General features: G+C 52.8%; 8 protein-coding genes across 8 annotated transcripts; 4 read left to right on the forward strand and 4 right to left on the reverse strand.

Moving 5' to 3' along the window:
* The first annotated feature begins 413 nt into the window (after window positions 1–413).
* Window positions 414–2,862, forward strand: SEPMUDRAFT_121871 (CBFB_NFYA-domain-containing protein). The gene is made up of 3 exons (XM_016901734.1): window positions 414–447; window positions 646–705; window positions 1,179–2,862. The coding sequence occupies exon 3, from the start codon at window positions 1,530–1,532 to the stop codon at window positions 2,541–2,543; it is 1,014 nt and encodes a 337-aa protein (XP_016764431.1). The 5' UTR covers window positions 414–447; window positions 646–705; window positions 1,179–1,529; the 3' UTR covers window positions 2,544–2,862.
* A 237-nt stretch (window positions 2,863–3,099) lies between these two features.
* On the forward strand, window positions 3,100–5,821 carry SEPMUDRAFT_145595 (Ribosomal_L37-domain-containing protein; the record flags this gene model as incomplete). Its single annotated transcript, XM_016903149.1, has 5 exons — window positions 3,100–3,532; window positions 3,658–4,736; window positions 4,843–5,098; window positions 5,151–5,185; window positions 5,310–5,821. The coding sequence occupies 2 exons, from the start codon at window positions 3,100–3,102 to the stop codon at window positions 3,897–3,899; spliced, it is 675 nt and encodes a 224-aa protein (XP_016764432.1). The 3' UTR covers window positions 3,900–4,736; window positions 4,843–5,098; window positions 5,151–5,185; window positions 5,310–5,821.
* SEPMUDRAFT_145596 (uncharacterized protein) lies at window positions 4,776–5,821 on the reverse strand. Its single transcript, XM_016903150.1, has 3 exons — window positions 5,310–5,821; window positions 5,147–5,185; window positions 4,776–5,117 (listed from the first exon to the last, which is right to left on the reverse strand). The coding sequence occupies exons 1-3, from the start codon at window positions 5,776–5,778 to the stop codon at window positions 4,966–4,968; spliced, it is 660 nt and encodes a 219-aa protein (XP_016764433.1). The 5' UTR covers window positions 5,779–5,821; the 3' UTR covers window positions 4,776–4,965.
* Window positions 5,822–7,087: 1,266 nt separating this feature from the next.
* SEPMUDRAFT_145598 (glycoside hydrolase family 16 protein) lies at window positions 7,088–8,777 on the reverse strand. Its single transcript, XM_016903151.1, has one exon. The coding sequence runs from the start codon at window positions 8,579–8,581 to the stop codon at window positions 7,307–7,309; it is 1,275 nt and encodes a 424-aa protein (XP_016764434.1). The 5' UTR covers window positions 8,582–8,777; the 3' UTR covers window positions 7,088–7,306.
* A 1,211-nt stretch (window positions 8,778–9,988) lies between these two features.
* SEPMUDRAFT_129280 (aldehyde reductase) lies at window positions 9,989–11,146 on the forward strand (the record flags this gene model as incomplete). The annotated part of the gene is made up of 2 exons (XM_016902272.1): window positions 9,989–10,475; window positions 10,579–11,146. 2 exons carry the CDS (start codon window positions 9,989–9,991, stop codon window positions 11,046–11,048), a joined length of 957 nt encoding a protein of 318 aa, XP_016764435.1. The 3' UTR covers window positions 11,049–11,146.
* SEPMUDRAFT_55516 (Myb_DNA-bind_2-domain-containing protein) lies at window positions 11,139–13,774 on the reverse strand (the record flags this gene model as incomplete). Its single annotated transcript, XM_016909364.1, has 3 exons — window positions 11,139–11,587; window positions 12,572–12,781; window positions 13,112–13,774. 3 exons carry the CDS (start codon window positions 13,772–13,774, stop codon window positions 11,201–11,203), a joined length of 1,260 nt encoding a protein of 419 aa, XP_016764436.1. The 3' UTR covers window positions 11,139–11,200.
* A 233-nt stretch (window positions 13,775–14,007) lies between these two features.
* SEPMUDRAFT_152563 (zf-DHHC-domain-containing protein) lies at window positions 14,008–18,973 on the forward strand (the record flags this gene model as incomplete). The annotated part of the gene is made up of 2 exons (XM_016907472.1): window positions 14,008–14,250; window positions 14,333–18,973. 2 exons carry the CDS (start codon window positions 14,008–14,010, stop codon window positions 15,395–15,397), a joined length of 1,308 nt encoding a protein of 435 aa, XP_016764437.1. The 3' UTR covers window positions 15,398–18,973.
* On the reverse strand, window positions 15,299–18,973 carry SEPMUDRAFT_145599 (uncharacterized protein). The gene has a single exon (XM_016903152.1). The coding sequence runs from the start codon at window positions 18,963–18,965 to the stop codon at window positions 15,591–15,593; it is 3,375 nt and encodes a 1,124-aa protein (XP_016764438.1). The 5' UTR covers window positions 18,966–18,973; the 3' UTR covers window positions 15,299–15,590.
* Window positions 18,974–21,759: the final 2,786 nt, after the last annotated feature.

Raw genomic sequence — 21,759 nt, forward strand, 5'->3', positions numbered from 1 at the left:
AGTGGTCTTACTTTGTAGAAGCTTGGTTGTGTAAGATGCCCTATGAGATTATATTACCGTGTGGCCAAGAGGCTGAGCACGAGCACTGTAGAGCCAACATAGCGCAGTAGCCGAACCCGGTCAGATGATGACTACCTTAAGGTACTGACAGCAAAGCAGTAATTTACATGTACTATATTTCAGTAAAAAGGTGAAAAATAAATAGAGATGCACTCTATCTGTGAAGAAGAAGCAGAAGCAGAAGAAGAAGAAGCAAAGCACGCAAGCACCCAAAAGGAAACACGAAGGCCAGACAGGGTTTGGGCCTCGGGAGCGGGGAGGCTTGGCGGGCACGGTCATGGCATTTACTGGTCGCTTTGGCCCTCCGATCCATCTTATTCGCTTTTTCACAACTCTCTCTCTCCTCGAGGGCGACTATTGGCCAGAGCCGTACCCATTCACAGACAGGTATGCCTCCAACCTACCATCAACCCCCATTGCCCCATCTATTGCTAGCCCTGGCGAGTCGCTTCTACGACCCTTATGCCTAAGGAACTGCTTGGTTGCAACAACATCATGGCCTGGGGCTGGACTCGACATACCTACACTACATACCTAATATTCGAGTCGCGACCAGATATGCTGACTTGCCTTGGAGAGCTAAAGGCATCATCGCAAAGGCGCCGCTGCCACTAGGACGACGACGACTACCACTACTACTTCCAGGTGAGTTCAATTGCCTTTCACGTGTGCTCTGGCGCGCGTGCCCTCGCTGTCGCAAAACATGTCCACGCGATGCACGACAGGCTTTGCGCGTCGTCGCATCATCAACAACAACAACAACAACAGCAGCAGCGGCTGCAACAACGTCACGGACGCGCCGCGCTGCAGCTCCCTCGAAGCGTTCGATGCCCCGTGCCTGGCCTGGCTTGGTGGCTCGGCCCTCCGCGATCGCGTGAAGCAGACCACCTGTGACCTCTCGTGTCGGCCATGCCATCTTCCGCCTTCCACAGTCACAAGTCACATGTGGCTGTGCGAGCGCGCCTGGAGAAAAGCTTCGTTGCGGTGATGTGCTGGCAGTGCTGTTCGCTGTCAGCATCCCGCCTGCAGCAGACCTCCAGCTCCGCCCTCCCCGAGCCCGCCTCTTCATCTACCTCGTAGTGTCCGTCCAGTAATCGTGGCTAATGTGTGGTCAATAGGATATTAGTCTCCGCCGTCGCCGCTGTTGCTCTGCTGTTTCCTGTCGTGCAGCCAGTGAGCGGTACGCTACACCCTCGTCGTTCATCAGCCGCACCGCCTCGCGTCGCATACCGCACCACTGAGCCATTGTCGCTTGCGGGCCCATCCAGACACCCACGACACACTGCGCGCTGTCTGCAGGGAGTCGTGTCGCTACTGCTGCTGGTCGCGATTGCTTTGGGCTGCCATCACAGGCTGACATTTCATTGCGTGCCCAGCTTCAGCCCTTCGCGCGGCCATAGCAAGCCGCTGCTCCAACCAACCCCGAACTTTGCGCGCGCGCGCGCTCTCTGGTCCTCCTATTGTTCGTCATGGAGTCCTACGCGCAGTATCATCCTCAGCAGTCGACCGCCTATCCACATACGCACAATGGTCCTCAGCAGACTCACGCCAGCCCCGTCATGCAGACTCAGCAACAAGCCAACTATGCGCAGCACCAGCAACCCGCGCAGATTGGAGGTCAACACATGATGCCGCAAATGGGTTACAACCCAGCATATGGCATGCAGCCTCAGTACAACGTCTCACCGTCGCAAGCCGCTGCGATGGCAACAGCAGCTGCTTCTGGATACCCTGCCTATTCGATGCCAGACTCTTCCTTACCGGGCTCATTGCAACAGACATCTCCGCGTATGGGTCAGGTCAAGACCGATGGGCGGCCCAACCCGCAATCACCTCGACAGAATCAGATGAACGTACCGAGCACAATAGCATCACAGATGAACTTGCCATCTTCCGCACAGCCTATGGGCACTCAGATGCAATCGGACCAGCACAGGAGAATGTCGCATTCGGTGAACAGTCCCGCTGTGCATAACACGCCAGGCCAGGCGCATGTGGGTGCACCGCGCCCAACGACGCAACAACAACAGCCACAAGCTCCTCCAGCTCCCCAGCAACAGTCGCCTGAAGTGCCAGTGGCTGGCGCAAACGAAGAATCGCCCCTGTATGTGAACGCCAAGCAGTTCCACCGGATATTGAAGAGGCGGATGGCGAGGCAGAAGCTCGAAGAGGCGCTGCGACTCACGTCCAAAGGCAGGAAGCCATACTTGCACGAGTCTCGCCATAACCACGCGATGCGGCGTCCACGGGGACCGGGCGGCCGTTTCCTCACGGCCGATGAAGTTGCCCAGATGGAAGCCAACGGCACTCTACCTACGGATGTGAGCAAAGATGCAAAAGGTGACGACAGTAGTCATGCCAATGGCGGCATCGACAGTGCTAAACGGAAAGCAGGCGACATGAACGGCGATGCAAAGAACGATACCCCTTCGAAGAAATTGAAGAGTGACGACGACGGAGAGGATGACGAAGACGACGGTTGAGGATGGAGTAGGGTCGACGACATTGTGGGAAGTCTTCCTTGTCGCGCGAGTCGAGCGCAAACTCCAACTAGATGGATCACGGGACAGGTCGGCGTAAGGGTGCATTAGGAAATGATTAATTTCGAGATACCACAACACGAACGCATCGACACTCTTACTGCTTCGACATAGCCTAGACGGCATATTTTCATGGGAGACTGGCGTTCGTTGGCGGACAGGAAACTCTGACGAGTGCCTTTATACCCTATTATGTTTTTAGAATTGTGTCATGAAAGTCGTTGCAGATATAGCACTGTATGGCAATGCTGCTTAGATCAGATCACGGGTATTTACCGTACTTGGTGTGCTTGGATCTGGACCTATGTACCTCCTACAGTATGTCTTTCGTCTTTCGTTCTTCTTCCTCGCACGCGATTGGCTTCGTTCCCCGCAAGCACCTCCGAAGCCACTACTGTAGGTACTTACCTACAACCACTCTCCTGCCCCAACCTCAGCTCTGCATTCATTTCTCGCCATATTGCGCACACCCACCCACCCACACAAACACACAATCATCATGATCTGCCGAAGATGTATGCAGCGACTCGCACGCCGACCCCCTCACTCGCACCGCACCTTTTCGTACACTCCTCCGACGCGTGCCTCTCCCACCGCATCCCGACAACAAGAAGCACAACAACCCATCCACGACGACCGCCAAGTACCGACCTCGCCTACACAGTCCTCAACCACACCTTCTTCTTCTTCTTCGCCACCGCCGCCGAAAACGAAAAAGACTCCTGCTGCTGCGAAGAATGTTCTTTCTTCTCCTTCCAGTGTCCCTGCGGGCACGGTGCTCAAAGGGTTGAATTTTTTGAAGAATCAACAAGATCCTGTGGCATTGGAGGATCATGAGTATCCGGAGTGGTTGTGGAGTGCGTTGAAGAGGAAAGGAGATGTGTCTGGTGCTGGAGCTGCTGGTGCTGGGGATGATGAGGGGGATTTGTTTTGTATGTGTGGATTTTTTTCATTTACCCTCTCCTCTTACTACTTACTGCCTGCTATGTCTGACTGGCGGCCTGCTTGAGTCATTTGATTGACTGACTGATTTTTCCGATCTCGTGTGATGTTTTAGCCAAATCGAAAAAACAGAGAAGATTAGCTGCCAAAGCTTTGAAGAAACAACAGTTGCTCAATCCGGAATCTTTGGCGCCGAAAATTCCGCTGTATGAGCAGAGTATTGATCTTCCTGGGGCGGATGGCACGATCGAGGGGAATAAAGTGGCATATCAGGCGCAAGAGGAGTTGACGAGAGCGATGCGGGAGAAGAGGAGGAGTAAGATCAAGGAGGACAATTTCTTGAGGGAGATGAGGTAGAAGATGTGAAACCTCTTTCGTTTTCTTCCGTAGTGGGAGAAGAAGCGATGGATGGATTTCCATCATTATTTGAAAATGAGAGGCATATGGTCAAGAAGAAGTTTCTCTACCATTTCAAGGACGCCCCAGCCCAGCTTGAGGTATCCTTTCCGAACCCACTCGGGATATTGCAGGCGGTCGCTATGGATCTATCTATCCCTGGGACTTGCGGCAGAGACTGCCTGATGCATCGGGCGAAGCGTCTTCCCATTTCGGACTCCCGATCGTGCTTTGCAGAACGCACGTGACCTGTGCCTCGATCGGTGGCATGGCCTGCGTGCAAAGTGAACCCGCATATAGAGGACAGAGCGGTCCGCTTCCACTGGCCCTCGAGAGCATATCTGTTACCATAGTTGCTCCCACGTCTGCATCTCTGGAAGGATATCGCTTCCAGAGTTGGCCACAGGCTATAAGAGATAGCCATCCAAAGTTCCCAAAAAACTGCGCAGAAAAAGTTCTCACAATATCACCCATCTCTTCGCTGCCATTATTTGATTCCAATCAATCACCAGCAGCTCTCTGGAACTTCCCTTTGCGCAGAAGTATCAGTAGCCGCCCTGTCTCTCTTTCTCTTGGGCCATGAGCTGCTGCTGCTGCTGCCGCCGCCGCCGCCGTCGTCGTCGAAATAACAGTGACTCCGCGGGAGAGATATATACATCTCTCTCTCTCTTCCTTTTTGTTGGAATTTGTTTTTTCTTTCTCAGCTCATGCTACATCCATTTGGCGGCCAGAGCGTTTCGCGGAGAAACTCGGACCACAAAACTCGTGTCTGTCAGGGTCTGCTGTTGATTTTTTGAACTGCGTGGATTGTATAACAAGTTATTTATTAGTTATGTTCGTTATCATCTTCATCGCACATCGAACGGTGGAAGAACTGGTGGAAGAATTGGCTGGTTGCACATACCTGAAGCTGGATTTTCCACCGCCGCCGCGACTGGAGCCTCGACGATGCCTGCTGCTGCTGCTGTTGTTGTTTTGGGGGGAATGGCAGCAGCCTCGACTGGTTTGCAGAGATCCCATCTCACAATCATCTTTTTGGGCTTCGGTTTCGTTTCGAGAAAGTCTCGATACGCCAGTTTGGTTCGCGCGCGGGTGTCTGTCCACTCGCGAAGGTGATATTCCATCCAGACTTCTGCTGAACTAGAAGGTTGTGGTGGTGGAATTCATTAGTGTCAATCGTCCGGGAGAGGGAAGGGAGGGAAGGCACTACTTACTCCATGGCTTCGTCGTCGTCGGGGCTATTTCTGGTAAGCCACTCGAGTCGATCTTGGGTTTGTTTGTGGCTGCGCTTGTGGAGTTCTAGTTGCTCTTCGAGATGGTCGAGCGTGTTCATCATGCTGGGTTGGCCGTGTCGCTCATATGTTTCTGAAGGAAGGAAGACCCCAGCGATCAGTAAAAAGAAAAACCCAAAAGACGTCGTCCGCCTTGCTGCTGCTGCTGCTGCTGCTGGGCGGCGGGAATTCATCACCATCAAAGACTTACTGTGCACGGATTCGACTCGATTCGATGCGTATGTCGAGCATATTCCGAACTTGCCAATGACACGGGCATCTTCGTCATCATCTTCAGAAACAACAGCTTCATCACCATGATCAGAGACAACGGCCTCATCATCATCAGAAACAATGGCCTCATCATTGTCAGAAATCACGGCCTCGTCATCATCATCATCATCAGAGACGACAGCCTCTTCATTATCGTCGGAAACAACAGCCTCCTCCTCCTCATCATCATCAAAGATAACAGCCTCATCACCTCCATCACCATCACCATCCTCATTTTCGCACACAGGTTTCGCTGGCTCCGGCTCCGGCACAGAATTCGCCATGTCATAAAGCATCTGCCTCCGCGTCGCCAAATCCCGCTCCCACCATCGATCCGGTGCGCTCAAAGGTTTTGCCCTGCCAAAGTCTCCTCCGAGATCGTCTCGAACAATGTGGTAGTTCTTGCGCTGCGGATCTACTCCTATTGTAGGGAATGAGGGAATCGTGTCGAAGGATAGACTGCCTGGTAAGCCGAGATACTGTTCCGAGTGGACGACGCTGGCGCTGCTGGAGAAGGAGGATGATGATGATGATGATGATGATGAGGCATGTTGTTGTTGTTGGTGGTGGTGGTGTTCTTCTTTTGCTTTTGCGAGACGTGAAGTGGAGGGTGAGGTTGTTTTGCGAGAGTCATCGCATTCGTGGAATGTGATCTTGGGTCGTTCGACCATGGTTGCGGCGTAGCAGTGTGTGGTGGTGGTGGTGGTGGTGGTGGTGGTGGTGTTTTTGTTGGGTTGATGGTTTCAAGCTCCGCAATGTGAGGAAGAAAGAGAGAGAGAGAGTGTGTGAGTGTGAGTCAGAGAGAGAGAGAGAGAGAGGAAGCGAGCGCGCAGGATACCAAGTACGGGCAGGTCAGGCAGTGAGTACAATCAATACAGTTGACTTGAAAGAAGACTAGGTGACCAGCGGTACGCATGATTTGGTTATGCCCGCAACGTGCCGCGAAGACTGTTCTTGTCTACCTACCTGACCTACCTAGACCTAAGGTACCGTACCGTAAGTAACTAACTTCACCTGGACCCTTTATAGAAACAACCTAATTCTCCAAATCCGGCAGTCGCGACCCACGTGCGTGTCCTTACCTTTAAGGTACCTTTTTGTGCAAACGACTTCGGAGCGGCTATGATCCATATCTTTCTTCTTCTTCTTCATCATCTTCTTCTTCTCCTTTTCTACATATCCATTCCATTTCCGCCCTTCCACGAAATTACGAGGAATTCCAACTCGTCCCAAATAGCGACCGATATCCTATTCATTTGATTGGGAAGGAGACGTCGTCGCCGTGGAACGGATAGGTAGGTTGGTCCGTAGGTCTACAACTCCCATCATCATCATTGTCATTATCGTCATCGTCATGATGCAAACCTCAGGTACCTTACTTTACTTTACTGTACCATTTACAGATAGATTGGGAAGGATAGGATATGGTTCGTGCTTTGTGTATGTAGGTACCTTATCCAGATGTACGGTAGGTTTCGATTTCGAAGATTTGGGAAATATTGAGTTTTTTGTTATTTGGGTAGGTTTGCACAATGCAGTATACGGCATCATTATTTCTTATTGAAGACTGAAGTGTTGTACAAGTTTTCATGACTTATTATTCGGGTCTTTTTAATACAAGTGGTTGAAAAGAAAAACAAAAAACAAGAATTTTCACACTGTTGTCTGTGAAGACACGTCTCATATCTAGGTTGACCCATCCATCCATCCATCCATTCATTCATACATGCATTGGCTTTTTGCATAGCATTACAAGCTACCAGCCCCACCAACCATAATAAACGCCATCGTAATTTTTCATAGAAACTTTTTCCTTCTTCTTCTTTACAGCAAAGCTGCACCGAGCAGGATACTAAGAAGCGAGCCACCAGCCATAGCCACGTTCAAAGATGCTGCTCCCGTAGAGCTGGCGATTGCCGAAGTCGACGAAGAAGCTCCTTCTCCGTCGTTGGAATTTCTCGTGGCTGTGGCGCTGGGTAGCATGCCCGAGTTCAACGCGGAGATACTAGCTGTGTTGACGGAGTATGCTGATCCAGTGACGGTTGTTTGGAGAGAAATTGTTTGCTCGATGGGCTTGACTACTTGGCTGGCGGTGGGAGCTGACTGGGCACTCGACTGGGCACTGGACTGGGCACTCGATTGAGCACTCGATTGAGCACTCGATTGAGCACTTGATTGAGCACTCGATTGTTGAGCACTCGATTGAGTGGTGGCGGTAGCGGAGTTTCCAGCCGATGCGGTAGAAGAACTGTTGCTCGCTCCATCGGCCTTGCATGAGTCGCCCGAGGTGACGACATCAATGCTCTGATACGAGCCGCTCATGTCGGAGTAAGCGTACTCGCAGCCCGGGTTGTAGTTTGTGATGTCGACAGATTTGACGTACATCTTGAAGGGCGCTTGGCTGTAGTCCGTCTTTCCTCCGGCCCACTCGACAGTGCCTTCAGAAGAACTGTCGCCACCAGCCCAGGAGCCAAGCTTCAGCTGCATAGGAGTCTGAGGAAAGTTCTTGCCATCAACAGTTGCAGCGCTCGCGTATGGGACGGTGCGGATCACGGTGCCGTCGATGGAGAAGTCGATTTTCTCGCTCGTCCAGTCAATACCATAAGTGTGCCATGTATCTTGAGGCGTGGCAACAGGGTGGTATACGACACGATCGTAGGATGTAGTGTTTCCCTTGCCGTAGAAGTTCGATTGAACCTGCGTATTGTCGCCTCCGAGGAACTCCCAGTCAATCTCGTCCAAATCGGCAGACTGGAGCACAATACTCGAGACGATTCCGGTGCCAGCGCTGGCGCGCATAGTCACGTCAACGTGCCCAAAGAAGATGTAGAAGTCCGTGGCGATGGTAGGAGCTTGGCCCGATTGCGCGATCGTGAAGACGGCGCCATCACTTCCATACTCGAGAGTTGTTCCAGACGCAGCAGACCAGGGGGCAATACCTGCTGATCCTTGCGTGAAGTCGACTGAGTATGAAGAAGATGGCAAACCAACTGCGGCTGGACAAGTCTTCTTGGTAGGGTTGCAGTCGGTGTAGGTTTGCGCGAGGGTGAACGATGCTGAAGCCAGCAAGGCGACACCTGCGCTCAAGGTGAAATGCATTGCAGCTATTTTCCTTCGTTTCGGGTATCAAGTTGGCTTGGGTCGCGGAATGTGCAGGCGATGTGTGCGGTAGCGAGCGTGGATGCCGGGAGCGTAGGAAGAACGAACGAGTGTTGTCGATGTGATGGCGAGGTTCCAAAGAGACAAAGCAGTGGCATCTTGTACGTCTGAAGATGTGAAGCTAAGTCACGTCACCGGATACCGATCAGCGCCTTCGCCACGCAAGCGTCCTTTGTCTGTTTATAACTCGTGTGAATGCAACATTGCCATTCGCACGTGCCGATCTAAGGCTGAACCACATTCCATGTCACGACGGCCGTCCACCTACCTGTACCTACCTCCTAGCCTATTGTACTGAGCGCGTGTCTCCGATAGCCTACTGTACTGAGCGCATGTCCTCGAGCTCGGGGCCGCCATTCGACCCATTATTGTACACATCAGATGCTTCGTGGATCAGTGTAGCGCAAGTGGTATCGCACCGGTAAAACAAAGGTGGAGCACAGCCGAGACGGAGTACGCGTAATACGTCGAGACGCGCCGGCCCTTTACCTACATACACACCGTCTCGGCGTCTCCTATGGACTTCCATGGAGTCTTGCCAAGCCTCTGAAAGGTCCCCAATGGAACTTGCAGGGCGTCACAAGAGACTGTGATGCAGAGAGAGAGAGGGCGTCTCGAGGCGTGTGCGATGTGATTGATTACACCGTGAGACATCCCATCCATCCCGTCAGGGTCTTGCTTTCTCCTGTCGCAGGGAGGGTAGGGTAGGAGGAACAAAGGGTCCAGCCAGCGCAGGAGGAGGAGTAGTAGTAAAGGAACTAGCGGATGGACGTGGCAAGTGATACGTCGGCGCTACAAAAAATAGAGGGATAACAAATACAGCAGACGTATAGTCGTATACGGGGTTCCGATGTCGAAGAAGTGGAACTTTGTCCTTTGTGAAGAAGTGGTCGTCCGTGTATATTTATAGCTCCTATAGCGCAGGTGACTAGTCCTCTAAACAGCCCCCTTGTCGCCCACAGCCACAGAGCAACAGACTAGCCCAACTGGGTAAGGCACAGTAGCCGCCTTGGCTATGGCATTCCATTCCATGCTGGTTTGCATAATCTTTGTGCATTACTTCACGGTTGTCACGACGCCGTGTCGTCCCCTGTGTGACATGAGGAGCAGCAGCAACGGTATCTATCACCCCTCATATATATTATTCATCACTCATCTACCGTATGCACACGCCTAGGAGCGGAGAACTACTGCTTAGAAATCAGGCAAACATGCAACTCTCACTTGCAATTGATAAAAAGGCACGTCCCTGGGACATATCAAGCACTCCCAGAAAAAGGAAACACACTGATAGAACCTACATTTGTTACACTGTCTACGTACATCCATATCCATAGATAGCCCAACATGTCCGGAATCAAAGTCATATTCGGCGGAGCGGGAATCAACCCAGGCAGTCCATTCGGGGACATTCCCACTCTCCAAGCAACGTTCGACAAATTGGAAGCCGCAGGCGTAAAAACCATCGACACGTCCAACATCTACGGCGCCAGCGAGAGCATCCTCGGCGAGGCCGGAGCAGCGAGTCGCTTCACATTGGACACCAAAACGGCAGGAGGTTTCCACTCGCAAGGAATTGGAGGCACGCGAGCAGCCATTCTCGAGCAAGCGCAAAACAGCAGAAACAAGCTCGGCGGCCCCGTCGATGTCTTCTTCATCCATGCACCGGATGCGAACGCGCCTTTGGAGGAGACCCTCTCTGCCATCAATGAAGTTTATCAAACCGGTTTCTTTAAGAGATTTGGTCTGTCGAATTATGAAGCTGCGGATGTAGAGAAGGTGTACAATATTTGCAAGGAGAAAGGCTATCCTCTCCCGCAAGTCTACCAGGGAAGTAAGTACATTCCAATCAGACATCAGACATATCCCAGCCCAGAAAAAAAAAAAAAGCCCTCCCCCCCTTTTTTTCTTTGCCCCTGTCTCACCCATCATCACAGACTACAGCGCCGCAGCCCGCAAACAAGAATCCGTCCTCTTCCCCACCCTGCGCAAACTCAACATGTCCTTCTACGCCTACAGTCCGCTAGCAGGCGGTTTCCTAACCAAAACGCGCTCCGACATTGCCCAAGGGGCAGGACGATTCAACGCGTCAGCCTTTGGGGGAATCTACCACAACATGTTCTCGGCCAAAGCATCCTATGTGGATGCATTGGAGCAGTGGGCGAGTATTGCGCAAGAGGAAAAGACGACGCCGGCGAGTTTGGCGTATCGATGGGTGAGATATAATTCGTCGTTGAAAGCGGAATTGGGGGATGCCTTGTTGATTGGGGCGTCGAGTGTCAAGCAGTTGGAGGAGACGTTGGAGGAGATTGGAAAGGGCCCGTTGAGTGCGAGGGCGGTGGAGAGGATTGATCAGATGTGGGAGACGATTAAGCATGAGGCGCCTTTGGACCCTCTGCACCAGTGAGCTGGGGAAATTTTTCATGAGCTTGCTACCAAAAGGGGCTTGTGTCTCTTGGGAAAAGGGGCTCCATATACAGTATACGCGATGAAAGGGGGGGTATCTCATAAAGCAATAGTAGTAGATGTTACACTGATTTTCGTCATGATGTGCCTCACTCAGTCCTCGTTTCGGTACCTCTCCAAGAACCGCAATCTCGCGGTGCAAGCCGGCCAGCCGTGTTTCGTCTCGAGCACTCTGAGAGCTCTAGCGTTGCCTCCTTCCACCTGCTCGTCCTCTTCGTGAGTCCACACACCAGGGACATCGTCTGGAATTCCTTTGCCGCCTTTCACGTGCATCAAAACCAGCTCGGCCAGGCCGAGGTTCATACTGGTACATTTCAGAGCCTCGATCACGAGATTATCATCGTGCCCACGGACTTTCATGGTGGCCATCCACGATTCAAGCTCGGCCGCTTCATCCTCCTCGGAGTTTTTACTGCTTTCTGTAGCTGTCGCCGGCGTGTCTTGTGTTCTCGATGCATGGTACTCAATGCTTTCTATAGGCTGCTCTGGTAATTCGTCTTCGTTGCTTGCATCCTGATTTTCGTCTCCATACTCTTCATCTTCATCGAATTCCGGCGGCAGAGGCATGAATAAATCTGCATATTGGGTTTCAGCGCTATATATGTCTTGCGTTTGAAGCAGTCTCCCTGTACGGGCTTGGTCTGCGAGGTCCATCGCATCGTCAACATGTTCCGAGCTGTCGAGCGAAGAACTGCGAGGCGATGCAGAAGATATATCGACCACTTCAGCAGGCATGCGGTTCGCGCCATCTCTGGCAGCATTGGCGCGGTTTGCATCGTTCGCATATTGTTGTGGTTCCGGCAACGCTTCTGACACGACTCTCAGGCTGCTGTGATCCGAACTGGGTCCAAAGCCCATTCCATGATCAGGTAGAGCCACAGACAGGTCAATGTCGTGATCAGATAGGTCTTCATCATGACCATCATCTCTCGAAAATGGCCTAGCATTGGCTGCAACGTTGAAACCAGTAGTGCGTGGCTGCTGATGGGCAGTGATCAGCTCATCCAACGTTTCTCCTGCTCGCGCTGTATTTTCAACTGCGTTTTCTTGTTGTGGCGATGATGGCCAGTCCATGTTTTGACGTATAGTTTCATCGAGGTCATCCTGTGACATGTGCTCAAGACCTTCCATCACTTGCTCAAGACATTCTATCACTTGTTCGACTTTCCTCGAGTCTCGAGACACAGGCTGGAAGGAGGATGCAGCTTCTTGAGCCGCAGGTGCTAGTCCAGGCTTGCCTCCACAGAGCGCCTGCAAAAACTCCAGCATTTCAGTCTGGTCCTTGGCAGGGTCATCCACAGCCAAGTCTATACCTCTGCGAACAGGCGATTGGTATCGAGCCTCCTGCGCGGCAAGGTTGGCCTCTGTGAGAGCAGTGCCGTCTGTCTGCTCTGTGTCGACGTCGTCTTGATAGTCATCCTCGCCGATGGCCGAGGCGTTAGAGGATGGTTTGTCTCGCTCTACCAGCAGGCTCATGATCTGCCTAGTTGCAGCTTGATTCGCGTCCGAGGTTGAAATATCCGAGTCTACCTGACCTGACTCGTTGGCCTTGACCTGGACGACGGAGAAGTTCGCAGCGCTATGATCTTTGGTGGCGTAGCGTTCAGGCGTGGTATTACTAGCCAATTCTTCGTTGGAAGCTTCGGACTCACCATTTGCTGATTGAGCATCGGGCTGCGACTGTACGTGTGCTGACTCTTGCTCCCCATTGTCGTGTCTGCTGTTGCGGCGCCTCTTCCGCTTGCGTCCCTGTAGTTCGTGCTCGTGATCCAATTCCTCTGCGGCTTCTTGGACCTTGCGATCAGCACACTGCTCTATATAGCTGGGTCGGACTCTCTCCAACCAGAACTCAATCCACTCACCCGACGACCGATGTGGATACGCTATTGACCACGCATTCCAGGTTTCATCATGTCTCTGCTGGTCAATGTCCTCAATGTCCGGTGCTTCCTGCAGCAATAAATTCATGTCTATTTGGTCCTGGTCGACCGAGGTCTCTACTACATCATCACCTACGCCAACCGCCTGCTCTGTCGATGCTTCGACCCGACGTCGTTTGACAGGAGGTGTGCGTATACCATGAGTACTACCCTGCTCATCTAATGCCGTGGGAGGGCTTGGAGGAGGCCTTGCTGGCACGGTAAGATTGATACCGGCAGGCGGATGGTCCATGAGCTTTTTCATATAGCGATCACGCCAAGCTTGCATCGTGTGGCGCGGATTGCGCTGTTCGAGCCGCCTGTATATCTCATTGCCCTTGACTCCATAACCTCCGGGGGCCTGCTCCTGCACCCACTGCCACAGCTCCTTGTCGTCTTCCAGTGTGAACGCAGTCCGTTTGCTCTTGCCTGGCACGCCCGAGGCGATATCACGAACGGTGCCTGGTGGTGGACCGGCAGGGTAGTCGGCAGGATCGGGCATTGCGCCATCTTCAATGGCAGTCGAGATCAGTTTCCAGGAGTAGCTGCCCGTGGGCGCATCTCTTCTCGCATGATCGGCAATGACAAAGTCGGCCTGCTTCTCGAGGCGGACCACGCTTCCGCCGTTGGCCTCGATGTCGGCGATCAATTGGGTACGCGCGGGCAGCTTGTGCACGAGGAAGAATTTGAGGCCAGTAAACAGCGAGCCCACAGTGTTTCCAGGAGCTGTGCTCGAGGCATTGCTCATCACGATGGGTGGCCCACCGGCCATGCTGTTTGGGGCTGCACCGACAAGAATGAGGTTTGGTGGTTGATTGTGAAGTGGGGTGGTGATGAGGCAAGTGTGAAGACAGACAGACGCGTCGGGGTGAAGAAGGACGCGACGCCTCCAACTCTACCTCCACTCACTCTTGCCCTGCCCTACTCCCTCCATACAAACATGCACATGTCCCGGATGAGGCCGACACCAACTACACCAAGATGGGCGTGCTGCGAAACATTCTTCTGGCCGTGCTTCTGCTGTCCTTTCTCACCTTTGTCGCACTCTTCGGCCAACTGCCCGCACTGCGGAAAACACCCATCGGATGGCTCCGCCGCCTCCTCTGCATCCACACGCCCAACCTGTTGAAGCACCTCGATCACGCGGCGACGGGCGGACACGTGACGCGGCGGAGTGTGCGACTGGGCACATATCTCTTCTACGAGCAGAATCCCGTGGTATTGGTACGACTCCCAGTCATGAATGGCAACTGTTATTCACCTCACCTTATTCATCTCGTTCACGCTAAAAGGTAAGTCGTCGTAGATCATCTTTCTCACTCTCCTCACCGGCTCTATTGTCCTCTTCCTCTGGGACACAGTGCATCGTCTGCCTGCGGAACTCCTTGCTCCCGTTCCTATCCTGATCATTCTGCCCTACTCCTTCACCTACCTCACTGTCACATGCAAAGCGCATTACGTCATCCCTGCCAACCACCGCCAACGCATGGCCGACTATCCCTACGACCACATTCTATTCAAGCCCAACGTGACCTGCCAGACCTGTCACCTCGTCAAACCACCGAGATCCAAGCACTGCAGTTTCTGCGGCCATTGCGTCGCCAAATGTGACCACCATTGTCCCTGGGTCAACAACTGTCTCGGACGCGGAAACTACCACTACTTCCTCCTCCTCCTCCTCACCATCGGCACGCTCCAAATCTACGGCAGCTATCTCACCTGGTACATTCTCCGCCCCCATCTCACCATCGACCACACCACCCCTCTCTTCAGCCGCGCTCGCCTGGGAACCATCGGGGATGCAATCGTCGTTGCAATCCGCTACGGCGGTTTGCCAGTCACCGGCGTGGGCATGCTCGCCATCTCGACGACATCTTTACCTCTCGGTCTGCTGACATATCACTTCTACCTCATCTGGGCCGGCATGACGACCAACGAGTCGCAGAAGTGGTCCGAGTGGAAAGAAGACATGGCAGACGGATATGTCTTTCGTGCACGAAAACAAGATTTGAGAGCTCATCATTTGGCAAAGCAGCAGCAGCAGCAACAAGGACGCTTTCCCTCGTCGTCGTCATCGTCGATGAATAATAGTAATAACAGTAGTAATATTTACACAACGCAGCAGCAGCAGCAGAATCCCGCATTGTACCACTATGACGCTAATGACGATGATCATGAATGGAACGATCGCACACCTGCTGCTGCTGCTGCTGCTGCTGACAGCGACATGGTCCTCGTACGGACCACAGATGGGAAACCTCCGCGAGGGCAAGAAGCGCTGTGGACTCGTGCGTGGAACCTGAATGACGTGGACAACGTGTACGATTTAGGAGGTCTACAGAACTTTGTCGACGTGTGGCGTGGACGTTGAAATGAATAAAAAAAAGGGGGAGGTGATTACTCAAGCAAGATACGGTAATGTACTTACAGTATGCATCGTCGTCGTCGTAGTCGGGTGCACAGGAAGAATAGACAATGGAAAACGAAAAGTAATCAAGTTCAGGCATGGAGAATGATGATGATATTATCATGCCCCCATCAATACATGGTAATTTCGGCTGCATTTACGAAATATCATCAACCACAGGCGCCAGACCTACAAGTCCCTCAGCGCCCATAGTCGCCATGGCAACATGCACAGGTAAGATGCTTTTTCCAGTTCCGGCAGCAGCAGCAGCAGAACGGATCAGACTCCGTGCATTGGTCAGTGTAGTCAAACCACGATACATCCGCAACACATCCCGCAGGGTCAATTCTGCTTGCTTGGCACTACCCTCATCCACCCCTCCTTGGCTTTTGACTTGGATGGTCCAGTGCAAATTGACTCCCAGCGAGGGCAGCTTGTCTCCCGTGTCGGTGTGTTCGCTATCAGGCATTGACGCAGGCCCTCGCTGGAACAAGACGCCATGCGCCATTCTGCTGCTGCTGCTCGCATGATGATCGCTTAATAATTTGGTACTCAGAAGCACGCCCCATGTCTCATCAGTCATGTCCATCAAGTGCGCGTCGGAATCGCCGGTACCATCTGTGGGGAGTGAATTCGCCGTTTCGCTTGCAGCAGGCGTCGGGGGCGCGTTGCTAGTGTGGCCAGAAACATCAGGAGAAGAAGTAAAAGTGGCACCTTGCGGCGTAGAAGCAGGTGTCAAAACACCAACCTCAGCGTTGCTGCCGCCGCCACCGCCATAACACGATGACTCACACGGACGGTACAACTGCAAAAAGGGATCCTCCTGCGTGGACAACAATGTCACACAAACAGGATGTGAGCGAGGCCTTGCGGCGACTGAGCGCCAACATTGTACAGCTGATGGGTCCAGATCTGCTCCTGGCGCAACGATGAAGACGCGCCAGGAAACTTGACGTGCAGCCATGATCGTTCTGGTGAATTCCCATACATCATGCGCCACTTCTGCAAATGTTCGTCCTGCTAGACCAAAAGAAGAGCTGGATTGATGCTTGCCTGTGCTGTCGATCCAGCAAGCGGTCAACCACATGCCATCGGAGCTGTGTGCGTAAGCCAGATGAAGGATCGAGCCTTCGTAGAGCAGATCTCCGGGCGCCTCGGACGCCAGTTGAAAACCGAGACGCTTCGGTGCCGTGCTAGCGAGTTCGACCGTGGGAGCTGCAAGATTTGGTAGCGGCGCAGATATATCAGACAGCAGAGGCGCAGATGTGGGTGGACATCGGTCGTAAACCTCGCGAGCCAAGACGGACATTTTCCTAGCATCGAGTGGAACAAAAGCATCGAATGAAGCCACCATGTTCATGGGCAGGATTTGCAGAAAGATATCGCTGTTGTCTTGCTCGAGCGGTGACTTGGATGTGCGCTCGCGATGGGCTTGAAAAAGCATCCAGAAGCATGCGCAGAGGTGCTGTTGGGCATCGCGTCCTGTGAATGGGTTGAGAATGTAGACAACGATCGCTCGCTCTTCTCCTGGAAGAATGCTGGACAGAGCTTTACCAAGGTCTGTGCACGTTGCGGCGTATGCCCTCAAAACAGACTCGAGAGACGCATCCTCACTGAGCTCTACGGGTGCCAGTCCGTCCTTGAAATTGTCTTGTTCCAGCTCGCTAACGTTGCGCAGATGTATGTGCGTGCCAAGCTTGCAACTCTCGTACGCCGTACCTACATCGCGGAGGAATTGATCGACCAGGCGTTGTAGATCCTCGTTGAAAGGGAACACACAAAAGGCTCGGAGGTGCTTTGGGCCAGCTGCTGGTCCAAGTCCCAACGGCTCCCAGAAGGGTATGCAAGCAGGCAACAACTCCCAAGTGTCGGTCCCTCGATGTAATCTGATATAAGGAGCCGGCAGCGGAAACATATCAGGACCTGTTGGTATGTTATCAAGCCGTTGTGGTGGCCGCGGCTGTCCTTGAGGGATCTTTCCCGGGACTGTCGCCTGTCTCGCAGGTGCGTCTTTTGCCAAAGCGAGGTCAGCCAAATCACAATAGGCTGCTTCCGGGCACGCCAACCGTATGGCTCTTGACAGCCGGTCTCGTATATATCGTGGTATAGTGACAGACGTGGCATCGTCAACAGCGTCACGAGCATCGTCAAAGCGGCGACGCATGGCAGAGACATGTGGATTAGCCGTCACCGACTGCTCACTGACAATTTGTGCAACGCAGACGAGATCAGACTTAGTAAGACTGTATGCGGTTTCGATAGAGGCCACCGTGCCTGTCAGTGTTTCTAATGCCTCCGGTTGAGCAGCCGCGCTAGGCAAGCCCGTATCACATAATGCCTTTTCCGCCGTCAACGTAGCCTGCAAGTCTAGGTTTACGGCGGGAGACGTAGACTCTAGCAGCACCTTCAGAAGCGTGTCAACAGAGGGTGAGCCGTCTTTTTTCTCGTCCTCATACTCATCTAGCCATGCGGATGTAGGTGGACCAGAAGTAAGTAATTCGGCTTGAGGTATCCCATGACGCTTCCGTTTCTTACTTTCCCACGGCAAAGGCGGCGGAGGCTCCACTATTCTCACGTCGCCCGTGGTTGTCACATCGCGCTCTTCTTCGCTGTCACTGATAGTGTCCGCATCGGAGTCATCATCGTCGTCGAAAGGTCGGTGCTTCTTCTGCAAAGCATGCAACCCGATTCCCATACTGCCACCAGTTGCGTCGATCTGTGCCACGTTCTGGGGCTTAGGGACGGAACCATACTGCAGCGTAGCGCTGACGCCGTCCCGAAACGTGATTGGGGTGAAACTGCTGCTCCTGCGGTCGTGGCGGCTGCCGCAAGAGCCACTTTGAGGCTGAGAATGGCTTGCTGGTACCGGAGGTGGGAGTAGTCTTTCACGGATTCCAAATGGGCTTAAAGGCCTGTGGACGAGTGAAGGCTGATGCTCGATAGGAGGATTTATGTTACCTGCAGGTTCCTGTGACTGCAGGCCATCACTTTCGGTGTCCATAGGCATGGGCGTTGGGTCATTGAGACCTTGTTGTGGCATCAGTACTGGCGGTATTCCTACTGGCGGATCATGGTTTCCCTCTTCGTCTTGTGCTAGGTTCGACACTGCCTCCAGAACTTCTGTATCCTCGTAAGTGCTGACATCGGGCATGTTGCTATCCTGGGCGGCTTGATGCTCCACAAACCCATCGTCCGGCTCATCGAAAAAATCAAACTCGGCATCATCTATTTCGGCATCTCCGAACGCCATACCGCCGTCATCAGCAAATAGTTCCTCTTGAGCAAGCTCATGATCACCAGGTTCGTTCGAAGGCGCAGGACGCGAAGCCGCCTTTGGTTGTAGCTCGTCATTTGGTGCATAGGCCTCGGCAACTGAGCTGTTCAGCTCTGGCTGCGTGGCCAGCGGCGTGACAACACTGTTCAGAGCGCTAGGCTGACCCGGAGCGAAGCCGTCAGGCGGAGTTGGGTAGATCCCAGCCATCGTTGAGTGGTGATCAACGCTCCTTTGCGCGAACGAAGGGGATATGACCATGTTCGTATCGTCACCAGATGTCGCATCCGGTATAACTCTGGCACCTATTCGATCTGTGATATTTGCTTCCTTGGGCTCGCTCACAACTGGAGCCTCATTCGCACGCTGTCTGTCAGCGGAGCCCTTGTACCACTCCTCGCACATAGCCAGGGGGTTTCGGAAGATGGCACCCTCTTCAGTACTAATGAACCATCGCCTCCAATCATGATCGGAAAAGGTATCGATGAGTGCGCCTTGTCGCTGACCCGAAGCAAGACAAAAGTGTAGGGGCCAGGAGCACGCGATATCAGTGTGATCCAGAAGTTCCACATTCACCCACTTGGTGTCTTCGGGCAGGCAGAGAGCCTGTGCTTGCAGCGTCTCTGCTACTTTTGTCCTCCAAGCCTCGTCTGACACCGGAGTCTTTGGAGAATTTATCGACAGGAGTCGGGCAGGTCTACCAAACGGTGCCAATGTACATTCGCAATTCGAAACATAACGGGTCGAATCCACGATACGGCAAGTAGCCGGCGCGACATCTGATATGAGATAGAGGCCGTCTGCTGCCGTGACCCTGGTGCGTAGACTGATGACAGTGCTATCCATTTCTCCCACCTCGTAATCGCCTCCACTGCTGTACAGCCAAGTCCAAGGCCCAACATGCAGGATTCCCGGATCTTTAGCCATGTTGTGGGCAATTGATAGTTCGATAGCGGCCATGAAGGCATCCCTCATCGACCCCAATTCCCCTGCTGCGCTTTCTATGGCACCCTCCTCAAGCTGATCAAAATCGATTGCGAGTGTCCTGGCATCGCTGCTGCGGACATCTCCAAACACGCATAGATTGAGTCCCATTGCAGCACATAGCACGTTCTCGGATCGCAGGCGCGCCACGGCCGTCTGCAGACGAGACCAAGCCTCAGCAGCCGAGGAGGAGTCGTGTCGAGACTTGAAAAAGACATAGTGGACTTGGCCCACGTTCTCCACGGCGTATATGTTGGTGGTGCATGCTTTCAGGAAGTCCATGCTCGGTGTTTACGTCCGCGACGCGGTATCGATGGAGGAGGGCACATGGAGATGGTGGTGTTTTGTCGCTTGTTATGTGGATGCTGAGGTGGTAGAAAGGACAGGAAGATCAATGGCGCGAGCATCTCGCGCTCAATTCTCAACACGACATCACTTCCATTTGGCAGGAGACGACTTGCTGCTCAAACAAGTGTTACCATAATCGCACGCCCCGGCCCCGATTGGGTCTAGCGCCGCAAGCTGATGGCGATTGGCGAACTTTGAACTTATTGTCCCGTCGTCACTCTTCACTTTTCTCATCTTCTATTGGCGTTTTCCGCTTTGTTTTAGAAGTCCTGATGCCATATACATGTACTTTCTATCGCCATACCAACCATCAGAACAGCTTACAGGCAAAGAGCACTTCGGCATCCATGCCACGACTACAGCTGGCACATACTGGATCGTACAATTGGCCGCGGCTGATTGTTGTCAATCGCACCGATGCTATAAAAATCCCCAAGTTGGAAACATTGGTTATGCAATGTGTCTATCTTACCACACTTGTCAACACCGGACACTCACACTCTTGAGGTTACTCTAGAAATCTAGTTTCGTCCGCAGTCTTTCGATCTGATAATCGCGATGATCCAGAGGATTGCTTCCAAGGAATACTAGCAATTTGGACTAGTATATGCAGACGGTTCGATTCGGCTACACTATTAGTAGAACTGTGATTGGTTAACTATCTCTGAAATCTCCTACTGAGGTTCTTGATATAGTATTTGGTGCTACAATGTGCGGCCGACCTGTCGAAGGAACAATCCAAATAGAAGTTATTGAGCCTAGGAGGGTCGGACCTAACCTAGAGCACAATAAACAGGCTGCTGGAGGAAGTGCGGCGAAAGCAGCTGCCCGAAGTCTCATTACCTTAGCAATATGGTATGCTTTAGAGGCTTCGGGCTTTGCCGTTATAGTAGATCCAGATCCCACCTATGCGAAGAGCCATGCGTGCTAGGCGTGATCTTGGCGGATCGTTCTCGACCTGAGAAGGGCACTGTGCTCGCAGATGCTCCAATGCTGCTCGCTATCGTAGACGAGGGTGACTTGTTCTTTGATTATGAGGACTGTCTCGCCCTGGTACTTCTGTGTGCACGTAACGTCCTAATGCGCGGTGCTGTGCTGCACTGCAGTGCTTGTGTACTTCTCTTGAACGGCTGTGGCTATCTCTTCAAGCAATTCTCCAGCACGGCGCAGTAACGAGCAGCTGTTCGGGCTTCTAGTGATGAAATGTGCTCTGGTGTTGGACAAAATCTGTTCTATGCGACTTGGCTGTTGTTTGGTTCTGCGAGGCTCGGTAGTCTGTAGACCGCCGGACCCCACATATGCGAGCGGGCCGTGAGAGCTTCCAGGTTGTCGGTAGAATTATAGTCTAGCGCTATGTTTGGACAGAAGGACATGGGTGCCCTGGCATCATGTGACATGAGTCATATGAGATAACAGGGGCCACTGATTCCTTGGCATATGTATGTAGAGTTGGGGATACCCACCCCCCTCTTTTCTCTTCTTGAGAGGTCAGACCTCGGACCTCAATTAATCCACTTATTGATTGGTATTCCATCAATCTTCTCAATTGGGCACTAGTGTGGTGTGTGGTTCCAACAGTTATGAGCCCGGCTAGCTCTGCTTGATCAATCAAAGGAATCAGTTGGTTACTGGATATTCAGAGTCACCTGATATCTCCTAGAATCACCTGAGATTGGTCAAATTCCGCTGTATCAAGACAACAACCAAGGACCGCACACCATCA

The sequence above is a fragment of the Sphaerulina musiva genome, assembly GCF_000320565.1.
Source record: "Sphaerulina musiva SO2202 unplaced genomic scaffold SEPMUscaffold_1, whole genome shotgun sequence".
Taxonomy (NCBI): domain Eukaryota; kingdom Fungi; phylum Ascomycota; class Dothideomycetes; order Mycosphaerellales; family Mycosphaerellaceae; genus Sphaerulina; species Sphaerulina musiva.

Excerpts from the sequence above, each read along its gene's own strand:
- SEPMUDRAFT_121871 (XM_016901734.1), top strand. The coding sequence starts at position 1,530 with ATGGAGTCCTACGCGCAGTATCATCCTCAGCAGTCGACCGCCTATCCA.
- SEPMUDRAFT_145596 (XM_016903150.1), bottom strand. The coding sequence starts at position 5,778 with ATGCTTTATGACATGGCGAATTCTGTGCCGGAGCCGGAGCCAGCGAAA. Across the intron at positions 5,186-5,309 it reads GATCGCTGGGGTCTTCCTTC|CAGAAATAGCCCCGACGACG; the intron begins CTTCAGAAACAT and ends CGAGTGGCTTAC. Across the intron at positions 5,118-5,146 it reads GACGAAGCCATGGAGTAAGT|CGATTGACACTAATGAATTC; the intron begins AGTGCCTTCCCT and ends CCCTCTCCCGGA.
- SEPMUDRAFT_145598 (XM_016903151.1), bottom strand. The coding sequence starts at position 8,581 with ATGCATTTCACCTTGAGCGCAGGTGTCGCCTTGCTGGCTTCAGCATCG.
- SEPMUDRAFT_145599 (XM_016903152.1), bottom strand. The coding sequence starts at position 18,965 with ATGGTCATATCCCCTTCGTTCGCGCAAAGGAGCGTTGATCACCACTCA.